This window comes from Miniopterus natalensis, chromosome 13 (genome assembly GCF_054644295.1).
Source record: "Miniopterus natalensis isolate mMinNat1 chromosome 13, mMinNat1.hap1, whole genome shotgun sequence".
NCBI lineage: Eukaryota > Metazoa > Chordata > Mammalia > Chiroptera > Miniopteridae > Miniopterus > Miniopterus natalensis.
Genome location: NC_142093.1, coordinates 14,651,890 through 14,669,388, shown reverse-complemented (window position 1 = coordinate 14,669,388; position 17,499 = coordinate 14,651,890). Strand labels below are relative to the sequence as shown.

General features: G+C 32.8%; 1 protein-coding gene across 11 annotated transcripts in view; it reads right to left on the bottom strand.

Annotated features, from left to right (window-relative positions):
• The window catches only part of BIRC6 (baculoviral IAP repeat containing 6), a 152,841-nt gene that overhangs the window by 25,875 nt on the left and 109,467 nt on the right, over positions 1-17,499 (bottom strand). For all 11 annotated transcript variants that reach the window (XM_087823450.1, XM_016218957.2, XM_087823455.1 and 8 more), the window contains 10 exons: positions 16,199-16,979; positions 14,196-14,339; positions 13,622-13,751; positions 11,456-11,587; positions 10,327-10,494; positions 9,137-9,310; positions 7,669-7,865; positions 5,788-6,088; positions 3,270-3,487; positions 829-993 (listed from right to left, as the gene is read on the bottom strand). In XM_087823450.1, the coding sequence (XP_087679576.1) occupies positions 829-993; positions 3,270-3,487; positions 5,788-6,088; positions 7,669-7,865; positions 9,137-9,310; positions 10,327-10,494; positions 11,456-11,587; positions 13,622-13,751; positions 14,196-14,339; positions 16,199-16,979 (2,410 nt within the window). The remainder of the gene's footprint in view (positions 1-828; positions 994-3,269; positions 3,488-5,787; positions 6,089-7,668; positions 7,866-9,136; positions 9,311-10,326; positions 10,495-11,455; positions 11,588-13,621; positions 13,752-14,195; positions 14,340-16,198; positions 16,980-17,499) is intronic.

Genomic DNA, 17,499 nt, shown 5'->3' with positions numbered 1-17,499 from the left:
GGCTCGATCCCCAGGAGGGGGTGTACAGGAGGCAGCCAATCAATGATTCTCATCATTGATGTTTCTCTCTCTCTCCCTCTCCTTTCCTCTCTCTGAAATTAATAAAGACATAAAAAATAATAACAACACAAGAGTAAACTCAGTTTCATGTACAATTATAAACCTACCCTGTATATGACCAGACATATAGAAGCAATCCACCTAAGAACACAAACTTAAATCCTTAGTAGCAACTCTGATATTATTTATTTTATTGAATAAATTTACTATACAGTTCGAGGGTGATGGAATCTTAGACTTTTATACTAAAATGACCCTTTCACTTTAGAATTGCAGAAAACAAATGCTCAAAGACTTGAGTGATTTTACTCATTTGATTGGTGTACCTCCCCCTCTCATTTCTGTGGCATTAAAGATTTTCTCTACTAGTTTAACTTCCCTGATTCTAGAAAAGTCATAGAACAGTGTGAGAAACAAAGATATACAAAAACATATAAATAAATATTGTTTTTTTAAGAGTCCAGATTCAGCACTTTAGATGAGAAGATTACTGGAAAAAGGTAAATTTTCCAGTTGTTGAATAATTTTATTCTTGTCACTTTCCTCCCAGTGAAGAAATAATTGAGAGGGAAGAAATTTAGAGTTACGAGTAGGAAAAAGCAATCTTTGTCCATTGGTATCTTAAAAGAACTGAAAGCAGAATGCATAATGGGCTTCATAAAAGTTGCTGAAGATGAGTTGGATAGTCATCAATACTTAAAAAAATCAATAAAAATACAAAAAATAATTTAACTATTATCAATAATAATATCAACTTTGCAAATGTACCTGCAGAAGACAGGTAACATGTTCCTCTTCCAGCCTCTGTTTAGTTAAGGCTTGTTCCACATCCCATCCAGAAGCTGTAGAGCCTGTCCCAAAGCCAGTCCCTTTGGCCCAATATAGTTGCTGTTCTTCTGTTGATGTAGGGTTATGAGAGCTTGATACCTGAGGCTTATAACAAAACATAAAAATGTATTACTATTTGGTTTTATTTATCCTCAAAAGTATTTATCAGTAGGAATATTAATAGTTTAGTCGCTATTTAAAAAGTTTGGGAATTCCTCAAAAAATGAAACAAAGAATTACTTTGGGACCCAGCAATTCCATTCCTAGGTATATACCCAAAGAAATAAAAACTGATACTCAAATACATGTACAAACATGTTCATAGGAAGACTATTTACAATAGCCAAAAGTGGAAACAACCCAAACACCCATCAATGGATGAACGGATAAACAAATTGTGGTATATACATAAAATAGAATATTATTCAGCCATATGAAATACTAATATATGCTGTGTGGATGAACCTCAAAAGCATTATGCTAAGTCAAAGAAGACAGGCACAAAAGGTAACATATTGTACAATTCCTCTGATGTGAAATATTCAGAGTGGGTAAATACACAAAGACACATGGGCTGGTAGTTGCCAAGAGTTAGGGGAAGGAAAAAGGGGAACAAATGCTTATATTTAAAAACAAATAAAATTTAAAATATTTATTAGGAAAAAATGAAGTAAAGCACCTTAAGGCCTAAAGAGTCAATGACTCAAAACAGTGTCATTGAGAAAACAGTGAAAGAAATGGGGATGTGAACCAGATCTTTTAAGACTTATGGTAAAGGCATACATCAGGAGAATTCTACGATGGTGTCACGTTTTCAATCACAGTAAGCACGACTGCTTCTATTTAAAGAAGGAGTAATTCTTAATTCCTTTCTTGTTCAGAAAGTGACATGTAAAAAAATCTTGGGAACAGAGAACATATTAAAAATGTGAATGATAGATAGAAAAAAATGCCTGAGATCTCCTAGTTTTTAAAAAATAATCTCAAACTCTATAAAGATCAATTCTTTATTATTATGTCTGTGGATTGTAAAATTAATTCTGTAACATCAAACCTCCTTTAAAGAATTTTCATTAAATTTAGTATATTAGTATCCTCAAAACACTACAATTAAGTTTTACTTTAAAAAATAAAGGGAAGGATATTATGTACAAACAATACTTTCAGAAACTGATCTACAATATAGTTTTATGGATCTATGACTAAGGAATTCCATCTTTCAGTTTGTAAGATAAACTGTTCAATGAATCATAAAAATTTTATTATCATATAAACATTTACCAGTAGAATAATTAAGGTTACTGATAAAAACAGCAATTTTTTTAAAATTTCTAAATGTGAAGTATAATATATATACAAAAAGAACAAAAAACAAATAGATTAAATTTAATTAATTGCAAACGCTTATTTAAACCATGCAGGTCAAGAATGTGACCTCTGCATGTAAGAATTTGCCGTCATTCCATCTCCTATTCATCATACTCTCATGCCTCCTGATTTTTATACTCATTACTACCTTATCTTTTTATAATTTTAACCACCTAAGCACGAAACCCTAGTCACTACAGTTCCATTTTGTCTAATTTTTGAACATTATATAAGTGGAATCATGCTGTATATATTCCTTTATGTCCGGAATTTTAGTTATGCTTGTGAAATTAATCAATACTGTTATGTGTAGTTGTCTGTACCTGTTTTCTTTCATTACCTTACAGTATAGTATTCCATTAAAAAGTAGAAAATTAATTTATCCAATCTACTATTTTTACATTATTACAAATGATGGGGCAATATTTGTGTTGTTTTTCAAATTTTACACATTCTGATGGGTATGTATAATTGTAACGTATTAGAGGTTTTCTGATAACCAATGAAAGAGATCACTTTTTCACATTTATTGGTTATAAAGTGCCCATTCTAACCTTTCCCTATTTTCGTAGTGGGTTTCCTGCCTTTTCCTTTTGGAATTTTTGAATTTCTCTGAATATTCTGGATATAAGTTGCTTATCAAATATACATAAACATAGTGTCCCATTCTGTGGTTTCCATTTTCATCTCTTAGTAGTGCTTTTGATGAAAAAAGTTTGTAACAGTGTTTCTTTTTTAAAAAAGTCGTAATTTTGATGAACAGAGAGAGGTCTTACACACATTTTTCAGATTTATTCATATATATTTTCTACTTTTGCTGCTAGTCTAAAAAATATCATTAATGCTGGAAGTTATGTTGTAACTACTTTTTATTTATTGTACCTGTATTTGTATCCTCATAAAACTCACTTATGCCATTAACTAATTTGCCTTTCTGATTACTTCAGAAAAAAACTATACTCTGTTCTCTGTGAATCAGTTTTCGTAATCTGAAGATTTAGAGCTTAACCTACCTCTGCTTGATTAAGACTAGAGTTTGGAACTCGAGGGGCATGGTGGCTCAGAGCAGAGAGGCAGACAAGAATGAGGTGTAGTGCTCCGATTTCCAATGCCATCCGCCTCAGTAGCACACCGTCGTCAGTTGTCAAAGGTGTAGTGCTAAACAAACTACGAAGGACGTGGAAGGGAAGGGTTGGAAGCACATTGGCTGATGGAGATTGCAGAATATGACCTAGATTAAAAAGAGAACTCAAAATTAAAAATATTTAAAAACACAATAAGAAATAACATACAGGATCACAAATAATGACAATTAGAAAATTATGTCATATTTATTAAAAAACAACCCAAATAAGAGAAATATAATAGTGTCTAACTTAAAAATTAATAATAAACAATGTCTGAAAAAGTTCTGTGAGACATCATATATATAAACTACAAAAGAAAGTTGAAATATATTCATATGGTAGTTAATAATGAGACTATGTTAAATTTATTATAAACTAGAATTTAAACTAAAATCTAACAATTAAAAAAGAAACATTAAAAGTTTCTTACAACAGTATGAAAGAAATTGTTTGCCTTGGGAGCAGTTTCAACCTTGAACAGGTAATGAAAATGAAACTATTTTGTTTTGTTTGCAATATAGTTTTCTAATATGTTGTAGCTACAAAGGAGTGTTAAACGCAAAAACAAACACAAAAAAACCATAAGCCATGTGAATTTGTGGATGAGATAATCACTGCAGAAAGAGTTGTGAGAATTACGCTTTTTAATAAACACTCACTGTATATCAAATTAAAAAAATCTGAAATGCAGAAAGGCAATTCTTTTTTCTTTTCTGTTTAGTGTTACATCTACTGTCTCGTGATATAGAATTCTAAAAGACAATGGTTCTTACCCTTCTATCAACTTATATTTAAAAAATCAGATCAAGTAACTGTAAATTCCTGATCTAAAAAGCACATACAATTTATATAAGAAACCAAACAAGGACTATTTAGTATGTAGAAGCTGTAATTATTACAAAAAACATTTAAAACATGTTCAACACTTTTGAAGCATTCCATTAATATGAAAATACAAAAGAAAAAATATGTACTTTGAATATTTGATAGCTTCACTGTTACAAGATCCCACAAATAAATTCATACAGTTTTATTAATTATACTTCGTAGTACAGAGTCCAACAGCATATTCTTTCTAAATGGCATGCGAAAGCTATTACCTCTAATCAAAACCATGTGACTTTAAAATAACAAAAATGTTATCAATTTTCAAATTTAATAGTCATTAACTGAAAATTAGAGGCAAACCAAATGACAATCTACTTGCCAGGCTACCCTTACTAGGATTTTTGTTTCCTTCTATTAAATAAAATTACCCAGCCCACTGGAAACAATCACCATAGTTTTCTATTATCATCCTTTATTATTATATTATAAAATACATTATTATATATTTTCCTCATTTTGTTCTCTTTAATTTAAATATTGCTACCAAATTCACTTTTTAAAAAATTCTCATCACATCACTACTTTAATGTTTTAATAAATCTTCATAGCTTTTCAGAATAAAATCTGAAGTTCTTTATAAGCCTTTCCATGATGTTACCAATATCAGCTTTTAAAATGAGCTCCAAGTGCCGCTTTTTATGCAAATTTTCATCAGGTACCTTATAATTTCCCATATATAGGGTGTCCCCCCAAAATATATACATACACTTTGAATAATTATAAAGGCAGTGTTTATGAAAATACATTTCATTTTCAAAATTAAGCTATCAGCCGTTAAAGTATATATGCATTTTGGGGGGATATCCTGTATTGTGAGCATACAAATAGCGCTCAAACCATTCTTTCTTTTTAAAATAATACATCTCAACCTCAGTTGACTCTATCCTTCATGGTCCCACTAAAAACTGCTATGCCACTCTATTCACACCACTGGGTAGTAAGAAAATCATCTCACACCTAAGAGTCTCCACAATGCTGTACCTCTCTCAAGGCTTTTTTTTTTTTAAGATTTGATTTTTTTTTTTTTTTTGAGAGAGAGAGAGAGAGAGAGAGGAACATCGATTGGCTGCTTCCTACAGCTCCTTACTAGGGATTGAGCCCGCATGTGTCCTGACCAGGAATTGAACTGGCAACCTTTCGGTGCGTGGGACGATGCCTAACCAACTGAGCTGCACTGGCCAGGGCTCTCAAGGCTTTTATAACTTGTGAAGTCTGTATGTTTATGCTATTACTGGAGGATACCAGCTACTTGAAGGCAGGGTCTAAATACCTGCTTCATCTTTAAATCCCTCCAATGATGCCCAGCAGTTTTAGAAGCACTCAATAAACACATTTCGAATAAGCAAACAAACAAAGAAAGAAAGAAAAATGAAGATTTTAAAAAAGATTTACTATATCTATTACTGGAACTAAGTTGCCACCAACAAATCATGTAGTAGCTTAATTTTAAAAGAAATAAGTGAGGAATAATAGGTAATGATCTGAATAACTTTTACACAACCCACTAAATACTTACTTCCTTCTCCATCATCTGTCACTCCCAACACCAATCGAAGAAGGCACTGGGCATGTTTTCTCTCTTTCAGTAGCACTTCAGCATAGCCCGGAAGACGAAGAAATAATCCAAAAGCAGCCAAAGAATGGGCCGGAATAGGAGACATGGTCTGTACTGCTGACTTGATAGGTGGAGGTTCAGCCGCAATGGTTTCTGGTGCTTCATAAACTAATTCCCCTGATTGTTCAATGGTCACCCATTCAAACTGATCACTATCCTTTGGCTTTTCCTGAGTGGTGGATGTTACAACTGGGGTACTCACCTAAAGAAAAAAAATTTTTGTTTGGCTATCTGCATGTTTCAACACAAGGTTCAAATTAATCACTTGACTAGTAAAGGGATTTTTTTTTTTTTTTAAATAAAAAGCTTCCAAACATAGAGTTACATGATATCATGAGTATGGTGGTGTCTGCCAAGTATCTCTAAAGTTTCTATTTTATCCTTTGTAATTAGTTAAATAGACAGATTCTTTGAGACTATATAAACATCTTGGTTCTCACCAAACTCTGATCCATCAAAACTAGCGTTTTTATAATTCTTGCCTAAAACAATAATTACTACAGTGGTTGCCAAGAGGTGACTTTCTGATTCTTTCTTTCTACATTTATTAGTTGGTACTGAACTATAAACATTCCCTTCTTCCCCACCTATTTATTTATTCACTCATTTATTAATTTATGCCAGTATAGAGTCTAATGTTATCCTATAAGTTATAATACTCTATTACTTTATTTGATGCCCAAGTAGAATCAGACTTGGTCAGTGGGACCCTGTTAAAGTAGGCTTCTGTATCTAGGCTGGTTTTGTATATTCCCTACCCCAATCTTAGAATTTTTCCAAGGAGCCCAGGACCTGAGATCGCAACCTTAATCAGAAGTAGGTTCTTTTCTGATGTAATCAAGTTAAAATGAGGTCATACTGGATTAGGGTAGAGCCTAAATCCAATGACTGGTGTCCTGAGAGGAGAACAAGATACACACATGTCCATGTGAAAACGTAGGCAGAAACTGGAGTGATGCAGCTGGAAGTCAAAGAAGGCCACCAACTGCCAGCAACCACCAGAAGCTAAGAAAAGGCAAGAAAGGATCCTCCCCAAGAGCCATCGCAGAGCCAAGGCTCTGTTAACACCATATTTCAGACTTACAGCTTCTTAAACCTTAAGAGAAAAATGTCTGTGGTATAAGCCACCAGGTTGTGGTACTTTGTTACAGCAGCCCTAGGAAACTGATGCAGGCATATATAATACACTAAGTACATGACATCAGAGAGAATCATTTTCCCACCTTAGTCAACAAAGAGCTTTATATTTACAACTCTCCATGCACCACACTCTCCCCCCCATTAATAAAAGAATAACGGTAATATTAATGAACAGTTGAAGAGGTTAAAGTAATGTTTTATAAACCACCTAAAACAGAAATGGCATCTAAAAGAAAAATTAAACAAAAAGACAATGTATTTGGACAGAAGTATATACTACTATTTTACTCTCCCATTTGTAGTAAGAACCAGAAATTAATATCACACCTAAAGTAGCACAGAAACAAAAATGTTACTGTGTGACCACCATAAAAATCAAGGCACAAGCTATAGTGTAATGAGTCTGGCAAATACATTCAGTCTTCAACACTTCCTCAGTACCAACTAATTCACACAAAGATTTGTACAACACTCAAAGACTAAGTGAAAAGGTACCTCCAAAAGGTTAATATACATTAAAAAACAAAACAAAATATTTCTCAATAAAACTGAGAAAAAAACTTTTACTGTAAATGAAAAACCAACCAAAAGAACAAAAAGGGCTTTGCCATGGATAATACTCAATTAGGAATCTTATCTTACCTGTTGAATTACTTCTGGATACAGCATGGGTAGTCTTTCTGCAATAAGGGCCAGTCCACCCATTCCTGCAAAAACCTGTAATGGTGACTGAATGGGACAGGTTTCAAGTAAAGATTCATCCAATATCCCATCCATACAGTCATCACTTGGAGTGAGAGCCTCCTCTTCTGGACAGCTACCAAGTAAATCTCCATGATCTAGAATAAAATATAAAAAATAGGTAAGAAAGAATCTGTTTTCATAGTACTCTTTCAATTACAAAGCAGATAAGGGCCTATCTCTCTAATCAAAAAAAGAGCATAATATCTTAAACTATTCATACATAGCTAGATTAAGGCTACATGCTACAAAAATGTTTAAATGACTTCTGAAGTTGCATCCTAAAGTCTTGCTACTCAAAGTATGGTCCAGAGACCAGTGTCATTGGCATTGCCTAAAAGCTTTGAAATGTAGAATCTCCGGTCCACCCTAGACCTACTGAATAACAATCTGCATTTTAATGGGCTATAGGTAATTTATAATCATATTGAAGTTTGAGAAGCACTGTCCTTTAGGGCATAGTCATTAGTTGCATTCTATGTGAAAATTAGAGGCTCACAGCAAATAGTAATTTATGCACATGTTGGACTCTAAAGCATTCAATTAGGAAAAACTGAAAATGACAGACTTCTTACTGAAAACTAAAAATTATACCATATTGGTTCAGCTTTGCATCACTCACAAAGGAAAACCAAAAGGTTAGTATATTCACAATAACCAGATCATATAAACAATAAAAAAGACAAATAATCCTGGGCTAAAAAAATGTACTAAAATTTAGTAAAGAATACAAAGGACTAATAATAATTAAATGTTGAACTTTAATCATGGGAAAAACTGAAGTTAAAATAAGATGATACTATATGAACATCATGAAAATCACTGATCAAATAGCATTGATAATAGTAAAAAATTGGAAACAATCAGAATTTTTCAACAATTGGGGAACAAATCAATTTTGTTCTATACATATGAAAAACAGGCAATAATAAATGCACACTTAGAAATATTTAATGGAAAATAAGTAAAAATAAAATTATAAGAAAATGTCTTATCACACTTCTGTTTGGAATAAATGTTTATGAGTATAAAGTACTACTTTATCTAAGTTATCAGTAAATTGAATCCTGAACTGAGATTCTCACTTTGATTACAAAACGATAATTCACATGGCTCATGCAGAAATGTTAGAAATTAAATTACATGTGCTTATAAAGTAAGTGGTGCTATACGTACAAGGTATTAAGATTAATTACTAATGAAAACAATGGCAACTTTTCATATTTACAAATAACTCAGTCATAAAGAAAAATATCTTTATGGTAAGTTGATATAAGAAAAAACAATGGTAAACTAAGTCACCAGCTATAGAAATCCTCGCCTCCTCAGATTACAAACTATACTTTTTAAAGGAATATCAGACACATACCTTTCTCAGGGTGTAGTCTTTTAAAAGAATCTGTTTTTGACAAACTTGGGTCTGTGATAACTCTTGATCCCAATTTAACAGTCAGATCTATTGAGCGGTAACCTTGAGGAAGTTTTCGGTCATATAGGAGGGTTAAAAGTTGAGCAAGCGTCATTTCAGCAGGCAATGGCTGGCCTAAAAATGACAGAACTAAGTTAAACCTAGAATCCAAGTGGGAGACATTTACTAGATTCAACTTACTCAATTACTTAATGCTTTTACTAAATTATCAGTAGTAATTTGATTGACACCAAATTCAAAAGAATTTAAAATAAGTCCTTGGAAAGTTGACAAAAGTTAAAATCTGTTTCTGACACATGTAAACAATAAATAATGTCTGTAGAAAGTGTTAATTAGTCACTAACCAATCCCACCAGGATCTTCTGAGTGCTAGCAAATAAAAACAAAAAGCAGACATTCCTATAAATCTGTGGTTGGCAAATCTTTTCCATAGAAAGCCAAATAATAAATATTTCACTCCATGGAGGCCATAGGGTCTCTGCTGCAACTACTAACTCTACCACTGTAGCATGGAAACAGCTATGGACAAATATATAAATGGGGTTAGCTGTAATCTAATAAAAAAAATTTTTATAAAAAGCAGTAGCCAGTTCACCAGCCATAATTTGCTGACTTCTGCTATAAAAAAACCATGTAAAGCTGAGAAGGAAAACCCATTCAAAGTTAGTTGGAAATTTGATTGTAACAATACAGTAAAAAAATGGAGACAAAATGGATATCACCTTGTCTAATAGAAAGCACATTGGTCAAAGAATATGTTTTAGCTGGGGAGAAAATATTGCTTAACTAGTGATATATGTAAGAGTTTTACTACTAGAACTAGTTACTTAAAATTTGCCTCACAATGCTTCCTATATAACTTGTGAACTTTCTAAAACATTAATATTACTAATTATATTATGGCACATTGACAGCAAAATTTAGAAAGCTAGAACAGCATAAATGTGCAACATAATCGTGTTTAAGAGGTATGTTCTCACTTCTCTTGGAACTGCATGGACAAAGTCAGTAATTCATTTATCTCATCAATAGAACCTGATTAAACATGATTCTGGTAATTATATGTCTGAATTATATAGTTGTTTAAGATTTTTTAAATTTCTTAAATGTTTTATCACTGTGAACATTACCGGCCAAAAGTTTGTGGAACAGGTGAAACACTGGGACAGTAATTATTTTGCTGGCAGTGTCTGCTGCTGAGGAAGCACTTCCTATTTTATCAGGCACTGTCCTTCCTCTCCTGGATGGTGGGCGAGGTGGTGTAGCTGACACAGCACGTTTAGATTGGGATTTCAGTCCTAAAAGTAAAGATCAGTAAGATTCTGTATAGCCAACACATTAATGAAGTAAAAGTGCATTTTTATAATATTTTAATAAAGCACCACATTCCTAACCAATACCAAATGATAGAAATATTTCTTGTAATCTAACATCTGATGTCCCGATTCTATTTGTTCTTCATGAAACTCCATGAATAACTTTAGCTGCATTTGTAAATATTTTCCAAGAAAGTAAAAAATATTGTCAACTACTATATTCTATGAGATACAGATGACTATTCATTTACTATAAAATAGTTTTGTGCAAATATGTGTAGGAAATCCTGTGTTCTTAATTTTTTCTGATAGGATGAATAGATTAAACCAATACAGAGGTCTACTATTTAAGGAGTAAAGTGGGCTTTGCCTTTTGAACTAAAATCATCACACTTATGTCAAGGAATATATATCCTCCAAATTACCAGTTACCTTGGCGATTTTTTCTTCCTGCACCTAAAAGTAAAACTCATTTTTCAACCAATTTTCTTTCAATTATCTTTATTTTCTAATTTTATGTAAGGAATAAAGACTGGTGAATATTTTTTCATTTTGCTTTTGCTTTTTTAAAAAAACAGGGAGGTTATACAAAAATTCCTAACACAGTGGATTTGTAACAGTAGAATTCTCTGTACAATGTAAAGTTGAAATGCAATATGTAAACTATTTACACATGTTCAATATCTGATGACACATTACAAGCTTTGGACATAAAATAAGTTTAATAATTCCACTGCCAAAGAGTAACAGATTTCTGGCATAATAACTTTATATTTAGTATTAAGACATCATTATAAGTCAGCTTTTTTGCATTAATACGTTTTATTACATGAAGTTCCTAGAAATATAAATTATTATATTGTATATGAACCCAAACAAATACTTAAAACAATAAAGATTAAACCTATATATAAAAAGATTATAAAAAAAACAGAAAGCATACCTGAAGCAACAACAACACTATAATTGTCCTGAAATCCATTTTCTGCCTTAACTTTTTCTTTCTCTTCATGGTTTTTCTTTTCTTTGTCATCTTTTTGCTCGCTAATTAGTTTAGCAGTAATACTTGGTGTATCTGTAAAAAAATAATATGTAAAATACATTGCTTTTCAAAGTCATCAAGAAGGGATGTGATAAATATCTCAAGGAAAGATTATATAAGATTACATTATCACTAATTGTAGGTAAATGGATTTAGAAGAAAAATTATGAGACAAAAGTCTGATATTCAATCCTTGTGATATCAATGAAAGGGACCCACCACTGTTCTTAAATCAGCATACTTAAAATCCAATCAGTAGAAAATATTACATATTACAAAATATTACATATTACTTCTAGAGCCAAGAAAACCATTACCGTGAAAACCTGCTTTATTTTAGGTATAGTTCAATCTGCTTGCCACCTAAATCTAATTTGTTCCTCATAACATGCATATCAAGAAAGAATATTGTTTTTAAACTAAGGGAACAGCCTTGGCAAGGTTAGTGAAAACCTGTAAAGGGCAAATACAAAATTCAAGCTCCAGATTCTAAAGCATTATATTAGACTTCTAGTTATCCTACATATTTTATTAACAGAGATTTCTTGTTTTGCTATTTTTATTTAGTTAGAAATCTTACATAACAAAGTAATATGTTTTACTAGTACTTTAAAATGAAATCTAAGTACTTTCATAGATAGTTATTACTCTCTGAATATTTTCTTTCATTACTTTTGAATACGGCATGCTATTGAAAATCATGAAAAAAATAGAGACCATACAATGATCTGATTTAGCCTTTAAGAAATCCAAAGAGCTTGATGAACTTTTCTGATATTAGAAATGTTTTTCATTAAGTGGGGAGTACTCTTCCCCACTTCCTTCCTTCCTTCATTTAATTAATTTTTCTTTTTTTTTTCCCCTTCATCATAGAAGGGCTCTGTCAGAAAAAGGCCTGTAAAATCCAACTTTCAGAAAAGTAGCTACAACAAATAAGGCAGACATTTTCAAATAAGAAAAATGTTATTTATACATTTATATAGGTGTTCTATCATTTTATTGTATAACTTATAAAAAGATAAGAATTACAATTTTATGCACACACTTGTATTAGAGGCAGTAACTAAAACTAGAAAAGAATCTTTTCTACCTTATTTTCTCATAGTGATCACATCAATTCACATGGTTTAATTTACCATTTACATACAGTAACAATTCCCAATCTCTTCAACCCAGCCTTTTATTTTAAGCTTAGATTTGTATTTACAACTGATAAATAGACATCATCAACTTTTTTCTGACATACTAATTTCATTCAGTTATCAGTGTTGTTTAAAATTGAGGCACTCCCTTTAATGTATGGAAACATACTTATATTTACATAAAAATGTAAACAGTTAAATTTCCACCTTCTTTTTAAATTTGACAATATACATAAGATCATAAATGCCTTGAAGGGCAGAATATGTGTCTTGCTTACTATTACATCCCTAGTACAAACTATTGTGCTTACAAATAGCAGGTCCTCAATGAATTCATTCCACTGATTAGGATTGCTGAGGGGCAATAAACTCAAACCATCCACACAGTAGACTTGCATTCTGCCATCAAAAACTATGTTTTCAATAAGTTAGTAAATGTTGTTGAAAGGCACCATGTGAGAGCTTTTGAAATACAAGTAAGAAACAATAAGGTCACCAATCAATTCTACCTACTTATTTTCATCTTCTGAACACTCATTTATTCCCTAGATTTAGTAAATGTTTACTACTGTCATCCAAGCTAATACTCTGGAATTCACCTACTATAAAATAGCCAGATGGCTTATTGTGAGAAAATTCTATCAATGGTTTCCCACAGCTTGTCTACATATCCAATAATCCACTCTGTCATTACTACACATAACACACATCACACCAAAAGAAAGACAGGTGCTAAAATGTATTATACATTTGTCTTCTTTCAGCTATTCACTCACGCCTCTCAATGTGAAGATATCTTGATCTTTTCTAGCCATCATTAAATAGTTGCTGAGTGAATGAATGCATTAAAATAAAGTGATAAAAGTAATGAAATTCCAAATATATCTACAATAAGGTTAAAGAGAAATACTTAAATATGACTTGCCTGACACTCTGTCAAGAACTTCTGATAATGTTGTTGACACTGGCAAGTGAAGTGTCCGGAACTTGTGGCCCGCTCCATACATTGGATGCTGGATGACATGGCTGGTAGCATTTATTCTACCTTTGTACAGCTGAAAATTAATTCAAAAGAAATCAATATGTGATTTTTTTGAAATGCATATCATCAAAAAATTTCAAAAGCAAAATAAAAAATTCAACAATGCATACAAAATATAAAGGGCTTGTTTTATGTGCTTCTTTCAATGGGGCACATTTACTTGCCTATGATTTGTTGGTCAAGTTCTGCATTAGCAATATTGTACCTAATATTATGTTACTTTTCCCCAGATCAAGTTATACTATTCTAGGTAATGTATAATCAGGTTATTCCAGGCAGAGAGGGTTATCTGAAAGAGATTTTTAAGTCCTATCATGAAGTATAAAAGTTGTTCTAATTTCACTTTGCTTTATTAGAAATTAGAATGTAGATATCACTGCAAACTTTGGTGTGAAATTATAAAATATCTTTACAAACAGCTAATCACTAAAATTTAATTTAACTGTTAAATACTCACTGGACAGGGAGACTGAAGAAACATTGTCACTTTCTCATCCTCTAGCATCAACTGCAAAAACAATCTACGTATAAACCCTGAAATGTTCCCCGATGTAGGAAGGTTCCCTCTTTGAGGAGATGCCTGAAACAGTTCACAGAGAACCTGGCAAGGCAAGAGATTTAAAGTTAAATGAGGTATTTATTTGCAGCTTTGTATTTTAAATGAAAAATGAAAATTAAGAATGTGAATTAACAAGTATATTTGAATGCATCAAATCACAGCAATTAAATACATTATTGCATCTAAAATTACATGAATACAGAAGTAGATAAGAAGTTAAAAGTACAACAAAAATTTCTGTGGATAAGAGAAATTACTACTGTAGGGTAGTAATAATAATATATAATAAATACCCAGCATAACCAACTTACTTTTAACTTTGGTCAGTATCAATGTGGTTACAATACAATATATGAAAAACATATTTAACGTATAGAACCAAGCCATATCAAGAAGCTGAGATAATAATTAGGCCAGAAAGCAATGGGATACAAAGTTTCATGCTATCCAAAGGCACAAACCAAATTTTCAAATACCATATTCATGGCCTTGATTTTAACAATGGTAATTTAAGCATTTCCTTTTAATTAGGCACATTAAGCAGAAATAATTTCCCAATAATGACTTTAGACAGTAAAGTATCCTGCTCTTCATAAAGTTAAATCAATCAGTATTCTTGAAAAGTATGATAGCTATCCTTTTAAATATTAATAAAGTTTGACCTGAATAAGCACTATCAAGTAAAAAGGTAAATAAAGGAGCTGATGGCTACCATGTCTCAGACAGACTCTATGCTAGGTACCTTATATACAATAATTAATTCTCTTAAAAAAACTTTTCAGGGAGGCATTATTAACCCCATTTTAGGTCAAACAACTTATTAAAGCTAGAAACAATCAGACAGAAGCAGAAACTGGCAAAAAGCAACTAGAATTACTTTTTTATTTTAATTTTTTATTTATTTTAGAGAGAGAGAGAGAAGAAAGCAGAGTCAGACAGAGAGAGAGAAAGAGAAACATCAATTTGTTGTTCCACTATATTTATGCATTCATTGGTTGCTTCTTGTATGTGCCCCAACCCGGGATCAAACACGTAACTATGGTATACTGGGAAGACACTCTAATCAACTGAGCTACCCGGCCAGGGCCTAGAATTACTCTTGAAATGATTCTAGCTTTGGGGCCAAGATTTTTGGCCCCACAGACTTAATAGAATAGAATCATCTTTCACTTTTTTTAAAAAATATATCTTTATTGATTTCAGAGAGAGGGAGAGAGAGGGAGAGAGAGAGAAACATCAATGATGAGAGAGTCGTCATTGATCGGCTGCCTCCTGCACGCCCCTGACTGGGGATCGAGCCTGCAACCCAGGCATGTGCCCTGACCAGGAATCGAACCGTGATCTCCTGGATCCTAGGTCCATGCACAACCACTGAGCCACGCCCGGCTGTGCATCTTTCACATTTTTAATGTGATTTGTCAGAAGTCCCCTATGTTAAACCTACTATAATATCTCCTTCATTATAAGTGAACCAACACTTGTAGCAATCTGGTTACAACAAAACACAATGCCTCAATGCAGATGAGGCAGTCAATGACCACCTTCAAGTGTTCAATCCTGTTTCAGCAGCTAAAGTGTTTTTGGGTCTGTTCTTTATATTTGGGGTGTTTTTAAAAAGAAGGACTGTACGGTCTGTAGCTAGAATTACCGTGAATTTGCCCATTATCCCATCAAAAAGAATAACTGATAAATGCGACAGTTGAGGGGAGGAGGGAGAAGACATTATACTGTATTTTAATTACAGTTTAAATTCAAACCATTAAACATATCCAATCCCAAACTTTACCACCACCTGACCTTATATAATACATCCCCTTTCTTAATTAATTTCACTAGTACTATTTGACAATATATTAAAATAATGAGACATCTAAAACATAAGCCAGGTTTTCCACTATTACCTGTGCCATCAGCTTTTGATTATTCGGGTGGCATGAAATGCACTGCAGGAAGAATGCCACAGTTGCGTTCTCAATTGCCGTCCTCTGCTGAGCAGTCAATCCTGCTGCAGTAGCTGAAGAAAGAGAAGCTGATCTTGCACTGGTCTGCTGTGTACCTAAATTATGTCCTCCAGACGTGGACCCAGAGTGACACAATAAAAACAGAAGTGCTGTCCATAGTGGATTGACTTCCGACCCACCGAGCCAGTCTTTCATAATATGGCTATTGCCAACTTCTGTCAAAAACCTAAGAACAGGAGCAACCAGGTCTGCTGTGATAGGCATCTTATTACATTGCTGTGGAACGTGATGCCGCCTGAGTTTGTCCTGGGAAGCATCTATTGACTGAGCAATGCTTTCTGAGTAAGAAATGTGGCTAAAGCAGAAACTAGCCAGACTCCTCACAAGGAGAGAAGGCAAACCGGAGTCCAATAATTGTTTGATAGCTTCTGGAGATTGAGAAGAGGAAGCAAGAGTTGCCAAATGTGACTCAGTTAGTGCAAGAGGTGCTTGTGCGTTTTTAGAGTCATCTGTTAAAGATGAACTAAGATCTTGCTTTTTGCTATCATCTGTCATTGATAGTCTGTGGTGACACTGCATTGGGGGAGGCGTAATTCCCATCCAGCCCATCAGCAAAGAAAAATAACTTGGGTGTACGTGGCACATTGAGCAAAGTAGACTGTCAACAGCTTTCTTCAAAACCATATTGCAGGGAAGGGACATGGACCAATTAAAGAGTAACCTAGGGAATAAAAGATACCACGTTAACAATGTGTATGAATATATACATACATATATACATATAAATATATATATTTTAGAAAGACCACACTGTTCCAAATATTTCTTTTAGAGATCAATTTACACTCTGATGAAAACTATATTGTTTATTTGACATAAATATTTTTACATTACAGGATTTCAGGAAGATTGTGGTGTAGGTTATTTAAGTATTTAGGTAAATTAGAAGTTGGATTAGAAATGTAAAATGAGTAGAGAAAATTAAGAGATCTATATTAACATGTTTCTACCATTCTCTGTGTGACCTCAAAAAAGTGACAAAGAAACAATGAAAAATTATACCAAGGAACTGTTTAGATGGAATTTGATATGATTGATGGCTTAAATTCATGTTTGCAAATCAAAAACTATTAGTGAGTTTCACTAGTAAGTCACATATTATACCAACTGGTAAGGACAAATATGACAGTGACAGACTACAAGACATAAGGCCAACTTTTATGAGTCATAGGACTGTTCAA